Source organism: Rutidosis leptorrhynchoides, chromosome 3 (assembly GCF_046630445.1).
Source record: "Rutidosis leptorrhynchoides isolate AG116_Rl617_1_P2 chromosome 3, CSIRO_AGI_Rlap_v1, whole genome shotgun sequence".
Classification (NCBI taxonomy): Eukaryota; Viridiplantae; Streptophyta; class Magnoliopsida; order Asterales; family Asteraceae; genus Rutidosis; species Rutidosis leptorrhynchoides.
The window spans coordinates 482,365,042-482,372,890 of NC_092335.1; the positions used below are offsets into that span (position 1 = coordinate 482,365,042).

The 7,849-nt window shown below is 32.5% G+C and overlaps 1 protein-coding gene across 1 annotated transcript; it reads left to right on the plus strand.

The window, feature by feature from the left end:
• Nucleotides 1-3,656: 3,656 nt before the first annotated feature.
• Nucleotides 3,657-4,667, plus strand: LOC139898158 (zinc-finger homeodomain protein 3-like). Its single transcript, XM_071880875.1, has one exon. It carries the CDS (start codon nt 3,711-3,713, stop codon nt 4,665-4,667), a length of 957 nt encoding a protein of 318 aa, XP_071736976.1. The 5' UTR covers nt 3,657-3,710.
• Nucleotides 4,668-7,849: the final 3,182 nt, after the last annotated feature.

Consider the following 7,849-nt stretch of genomic DNA (forward strand, 5'->3'; position numbering starts at 1 on the left):
ACTGTTTACACTGATATAGAAGAAGGGGAGATCCCTCTGGATCTCACCAAAACTGAGCAGGAATTGATGGAGCGTCTATAACGAGAAGCTAAGGAATATGCTGACGCTGCATCAAAAGCTTCAACTGAAGCTTCGACTTCAGGGGCTCGTAATTTTGATGATGATATGAGTGATACTGATGTTTTTGATGAAAGTGATAACAGTTTTGATGAAGTCATTATTGAGGATGAGCCAACCGAGCCTTATCTGCGTTATGAAGGTGTTGGTGATGAATATCCAACTTTTGCTGATTATTTTCAGATGAATGATGAGCTTTTGAACAGACAGTGTAAAGAAAAGGAACAGAAAGAACAAGAAAGTGTGTTACCAGAAGGTTTCTTTCCAGTGAATATCAACAAAGAAAAAGTTGAAGTGTTGGAAGAAGAATGGAAGATTATGATGCGGATTAGGAAGTATGTGATGAAGCCTAAGGTGGAGTCGCAATTTTTGAAATTTATCGAGTACTGTGAGAGTTTACGTGCTAAGGGAAAGATAATTGCCTGGGCTTATATTAAAGAATTTGATATATATGCGATCAAAAAAGAACATGGAGTGGATTATATCAAATCTCCATATGAATTCAAAATGTTACCTTATTTTGAGTTTATGCAGGTGGCCAGGCTTAAGATGTTGTATCAGGATTATTGTGGAGTTCCTGATATTTTGGTTCGTAAGATAAGAAGATCATATCAGTCACCTAATTTCATAGGTTTTCGTCCTCAGTTTCCGAAGATCTCTTATCGAACGAACAAGAAAACAGGGGTCAGAAGGAAGATAGTAAAATATCAACCTGTGAGGTATATGCGGAAGGTTCCTCTGAGGAAGATTCCGCAGCACTTCATTCCTCATTTTCGTTGGTGGTATTATGATGAACGCTCGGAGGAAGCGGTAATTGTGTTAGACAAAGATGGAGGAGTTGAAAATGATAGTATAAGGGTTCTAGATCCAGTTTGGTTGAGAAACTGCTGTGAAGAAGATATGTTTACCCTTTACTACAACAGGATGCTGTATCGCCCAGAGAATCGTGTGCAAGCTGAACAGTATTGCAGAGTTGTTAAGCTTTGCTATCTGAAGAACTGGGTGACAGATCCTTATACGGATTGATAACAGAATGCTTTATTGTAACAGCTAGGTCTTAGGGGGAGTTTGTTGGTGCATGAATCCCCAGCCGTTATCCGTTTTTATGATTAACACGTTTCGGTTATGTAATAATGTTTACACGAGACTATTGATTATATTTGTGTTTGTGCGTATTTAATTTATCAAGTGATCAATATGTTTAAACTGCACACAGTCGACAGAGTGTGTATAGACACTCGACTGACTGTGTCAGTCAGTCAACCGAGTGTTCACAGACACTCGACCGAGTGTGTCTGTGTACACTATATATACGGGTTTAGACTTCTTTGATGAGGTTACTCGTCCCATTCACCCTAAGTCGTAGGTTTTCATCTCCAGAGAACCCTAACACCATATACCACCGAAATATATCGTCTAGGAGTCGATCTAATCTAGGTTTTGCTCTAGGTTTGACCAATTCGATTCCAAAACGACCCATATCTCGGTTTAACCCTTTTCTAGTGTATTCCGCCTCTAGTTTAGAGTCCAAGCGACCTAAGATCCTTAGAACAATCGTCTACACAACCCTCAAAGGTTCGCCATCTTCAAAGTGATCGATGGTATTGGTTGTCCACGTATTCGGTCATCCATTACGCCTTTCGAAGAGTTAAACTTCGGGCAGTCACAAATGACTCTCCATGCATTTTCGTGAATAAAACCATTACCCGTACGATCCTCGAACTGCCACACGTGAAGCTTCCATGAGATCCAAGTTGCTAACCTAGTATGCCACTCATTTTTATATCAGTTGTGAATAGATATAAAAATATTAATGTCTTTTAACATTTCCCCCATTTTCTTGTTAGTTGATCAACGTTTCTTTTGCGATCAACCCAAATGATTATAGTTGGTTAACATCGTATTCCACTAAGAATCCATCGTTTGTTTGCGATTTTCCGATTGACAGATTTTCAGAAGCATCGCCCTAATGTTACACTAATATTTTTTCTTCATCCGGTGTTCAATGCATAACTTGACGTTTTGGACGTTCATCTGTTTCGACTACTTTTTTCTTTCCTTTTATTTTTTGGTTGTTGTTGGGTTTCAGGTTGTGTTTCAAGTACGGATCCAATAGTTGGTTATGTTGGATGTTGTGGAATATTGTAAGGTATTTGTTGTTATAAAAAGAATTGTTGTTGGTTAAATGGAAATGGTTGTTGTTGTGAACCGTATGGGTTGTATGGTATTATTCTGGGTTAAATGGTATTTGTTGCTGTTGTTGATTGAATTGTTGATAGAATGGTTTTAATTATGTGCAGATTGTGAAATACTTGTTTGACTTGGAGACGAGTTGCTAGTTTAATTGAAAGACGAATTAGCTAGTGACAGGTTATGAATGTTTAACGTATGGTTGTAAAAATTATTAGGCGAATTGATGTTGGATTGACACATTTTTTTGTAAAATTTTGGAGTCATAAGTTGGATGAATGGTGGTGGTTTTTGTAAAGAATAGTTGTGTAAAAATTAGTATGAAATGGTTGTATTATAATTAAGCAACAGTAATTTAATATATATATATATATATATATATATATATATATATATATATATATATATATATATATATATATATATATATATATATATATATATATATATATATATATTTTTTTTTTTTTTTTTTTTGGTGACTCAAGAACCTCCTACGAACGAATCCTTTGGACTCCCCGCAGAGGGTAAACCTGGGGGAATGAGCCCGCTGAACACCAGACCCGCTACCAGGTGAATTGCCTGTGAAGGCACCCCTCATGGTCAACCTCCCTTTTTGAACGAAAACGAGGCGGAACTCAGATTCGAACCTGGGTGGGCTGCCAGCTAGGGCAACTCAGTGGCCATCCAAGCTATGCCCGGATGGTTATATATATAATTGTCAACGGTATTGTTATTGTTTGTTCTAATATATTTTTTAAACTAACAGCTAAGTTTAAAAAAAATAATAAATCTTGCGGGCCCCACCTTGTCAGCGCCAACGACCATCAGCGGGGTGGCTGGCGCACCCTTTGACGCCCTGATGCCTATATGCATTAAATTTTGACGGTGACTAACTCCTCCACTTTAACCTGGATAGGAAGTGGCCTAACTAAAAGTTCAAAGTGCCATTAATGATATATTATCAAGATCATTCATATCAATCTCATATAAACAATTACATATATAGATTATTTATATATGCCTGCTTATAATTTATTTTTTTAATTACACCAAAAACCATTGCCATTGACATAAATAGTCATTCCCAATTTCATAGTAGTTCATTTCATTGATAACTTGTTTTTATATGTAGTATTAGATATAAAACATCAAGAGAGTCTTGGATTAAGAATTTAAAGGTGTGGATAAGCAGTAGGCTAAACTTGATGGCTGACAGTGCAAGCAAAGCAATGAGCTTTTCCCTTTTTTATGCATCCCAATCCCATCTCTCTTTGCCTTCATTTCCCACATAAACTCAAGTTTAGTCCTTCACTCACCTCCAAAACTCTCTCCATTTTCACCACTTATATACTTTAGTACTTTTAGTCTTTTAAATACAAGAAAACCATCCAAGGGTAGAAATGGAATTTCATCACCATCATCAACAACAAGAAGATGATGAACACGAAGAGATGCCACTTCCAATCAATAGCACATATGGACACAATAATCACACTATTCCATTATCACTACACCATCATCATCACCACCCCAAACCACCACAACTAGATCATGTATCTACCACCATACCACCACCACCACCATCATCTTCCATGGAAGATAACCAGAGAATGATGATGATCAAAGTTGTAAAGTACAAAGAATGTCTCAAGAACCATGCAGCTTCTATTGGTGGAAAGGCAACAGATGGTTGTGGTGAGTTTATGCCTTGTGGTGAAGATGGTCTTATTTGCGCAGTTTGCAACTGTCATAGAAACTTCCATAGAAAAGAGATTGAAGGTGACCCACATTCACACACTTATGAGTACAATAATTACCTTTCTGCCCCTGCCCATTTCAAAAGATTTGATCTTGGAAATGGTAGAAACCTTATATTGCAAAAGGGTGGTGTTATTGGATCAGAATCTTTAGGGTACAACAACCACGATAACAATAATATAAATAATGCAGGAGCACTGGTAGCTAAAGGACCAACACCAATGATAATGTCATATAACATGGGAATGGGGTCTTTTCAATCAGAATCTGATGATCAAGATGATACTGGTGGTGTTGCGGTTGGCGGGGGTGGATACTTGAACAAATATCCACCACCGCTAGCTGCACCACTGCAACAAGTGATGAAAAAGAGGTTTAGAACCAAATTTACTCAAGAACAAAAGGAAAAGATGGTGGATTTTGCAGAAAAAGCTGGATGGAAGATACAAAGACAAGAAGACTCAGTGGTGCAAGAATTTTGTCAAGAACTTGGGATCAAAAGAAGAGTGCTCAAGGTTTGGATGCATAACAACAAACAAAATCATTCTAAAAATAACAACTCTACTATGTCCACTAATCCAACTCAAGAACCTAATTAATAACTAATTAATTAATCTAAGGAGTTTATTATTTTCTCCTTCATATTATGGATTATAATATATGAGTTAGTAAATGGGTCAAGTAGTTATTATGATAAAAATGCATGGTAGGAGTTTATCTTATGTGGAAAGTGGGATTTGATCACATAATTAGTTTATGAGGAATGTATTATTGATGTAGAGGGTTCCATTTTTATGGAGAATATATTATTATATCAAAAGTTTTTGGCTTTTTAATTTCATTTGTATCATTTCCCTTTTATTACTCCTTTTTATGATTCTCTTAATTAGTTATTTTACATTTATTTGTATCTTTTTTATGCTTTTACATATATGGTTAGGGTAATTTGATATATTATATAAATTATGTAAATGTTAAATGTGCTGATTCGTACATCTAAACATGCTTTAAAATATGATATTGTGCAACACTTTAAAACACATTTAACTATGTAGATACGCCCACCTTCCTGAAAGTCACCTAAGACACTGGTATATGTATTAGCATATTGATGTTCACAACCACTATTCACCGAGGCTTCATTCACCAGGGCGTTTAGCAACAAAAAAGGGGGCAAGAAAAGACGGTTGTCGAATATTTATATTTTATTACATTTTAATCGACACCCTTCTCATAAATAGAAAAAAAAAAAAAAGAATGAATTAAATTTGTGTCACCTACCTTAAAATACTCTTTGACAACCTTTTCCCCTACATTCTCTGTTTTGCATGTATTACATTTAGGGGTGTACATTAAACGGTTTCGACCACAAAACTGACTGAATCAAATTCATTTGGTTAAAGTGGGTTGGCTTATTTAGTTTTGATTTGGTTTTCTGGTTTCACCCAAAAAATATTAATGGTTTTCGATTTGAATTTGGTTTGTAAAATGATTATTTGGTTTCAAACCGAAAAACTGAAATATACTACTACTATTTATGGTGTATATATTTTTTTTTGAAAGACAAACAAAAGATTCTATTAATGAAGGTAGCTTCCAAAGGCGAAAAAACTATCAAGTTCTCACAATACAATAAGGTGCCAAGATGGCAACAAAGAAATATATACTAGAACGATTCACAACGAGATCATAACTCACAAAATACAACTATGTAAATAAAGTACAAGGATTATGTAGCCAAATGTTCCAATCGAAATGTTTGTCTTTGCATCTTCTCGACACCCACTCGAAACTCTTAACTTGTATTTCACAAACCGCAACCGAAACTCTTAAATTTATGGTGTATATATTGAATATTAAATATAGTAAATATTTAATTTATTTTATCTATATTGATATAGTGTAAAATTGAAACCTTGTACCTAATGTTTATCCATTACCCCATACTGTAAATTTTTTGTACCTGGAAACTTAGTTGCTATTGTTTTCGTTTTTATTTCTATGCTACTAACTTTTTGTACAGTTCGTTGAGATAGCTTAGATTGTAAATATAGGTTATAGTGCATGCTTGACATTAAATATTGTATAAATTGTATACTTATAGTTTAATCAATAAAATATGTTTGCTTTTCTTTAAAAAAAAACTATACACTTTTGTATTAGTGAGTTTTAATTTGGTTTAACCAAAATCGAACCATGTAAACCGATTTCTAATTTGGTTGGATTGGTTTGATTTTGTCAAATATTGTTCGGATATTGGTTCTTAAAAATATTCTTGAAAACCGAATAAACCATATAAACCATAAACCAACCGAATGAACACCTCTAATTACGTTATAATCATACCACTCAAAAACTTCACAAACCTCAACACATTACAGCCTTCACTATCAGTGATCTAAGGATTTAAAAATAATTAATTTTATACTTTATATAATGTAATTAATAATTATAATAAATAATAAATATACTACGATAAAGATAGAAGTTGGACTCGAGAGATTGATATATAGAGTTGGGGCCCCGGACCAGGAATTTAAATATTCTTGTGAATATTGGTAAACCATTTAATATACTATCACTCCCATTTTGTGAATCGTATTAATCGAACCACTCTTAACTATTTGGGCCCAGGTATCTTTTTTTTAATTTTCTTTATGTTTTTTATTTTTCATAAAATTTTAGAAAATATGTACAAGTAAAAAGCGAGGAGAATTTTTGTATATTTAAATATTTAATTTAATATGTATATTTAGAATTTTTTCAATCGAAACTTTTACAACTGTTATTAACACGAACAAAAGTATTGTACGTAGTTGTTAGTTATTAATTTTGGAGTGATAATTATCTATCTTCTATTCTATAAGTTCTATTAAATTTCTAAAATAATGACATCATAAATAAATTTTTCCCTTCTTAAAAAAAATCAAAAAAGAAAAAGAAAAATTTAGAAACCATGTACATGATGTCATAATTCTTAATTAATTTAAAACTAAATAATTAAAGAAATCTTTTATAAAAGGAAATACTAATCTGTCACATTTACAAATTTTAAAGCATATTGTACAACTTTTATATAATAATTGTATTTTAATTTTTCTAAAAAAAATTTCAAAAGACATTTATTATTATTAAAAATATAAATACTCAACTTTGAGTAAATTATTTTAATAATAATAAATGTCTTTTGAAATTTTTTTAGAAAAATTAAAATACAATTATTATATAAAAGTTGTACAATATGCTTTAAAATTTGTAAATGTAACAGATTAGTATTTCCTTTTATAAAAGATTTCTTTAATTATTTAGTTTTAAATTAATTAAGAATTATGACATCATGTACATGGTTTCTAAATTTTTCTTTTTCTTTTTTGATTTTTTTTAAGAAGGGAAAAATTTATTTATGATGTCATTATTTTAGAAATTTAATAGAACTTATAGACTTTGAGTAAACTTTATTTTATTATTTATTTTTATTATAATAATTATAATTGTAATTATTATATTATTAATATATTCAAATATGGATTCTCTTTACGAGATTAATTACGTTACATATGTATGCGAAAATACATGTCTCTATATATATGTAAAAACAACGACAAATTTCTTAGTCGAACAGGTCATTAAAATAAACTTGTAGTATGAGAGGATTACAAGTAATGATAGTGTTCAATAACAACAATACCCTAAAAAACATCCTCAGGGAAGATAACCACTGGATTAAGAGATGGTTAACAAACGTCCGAAGGTGGGATTCAAATTATCCGTCGTTAGGTAG

Bases quoted from the DNA above. Each gene is read 5' to 3' on its own strand.
- LOC139898158 (XM_071880875.1), top strand. From the start codon at position 3,711: ATGGAATTTCATCACCATCATCAACAACAAGAAGATGATGAACACGAA.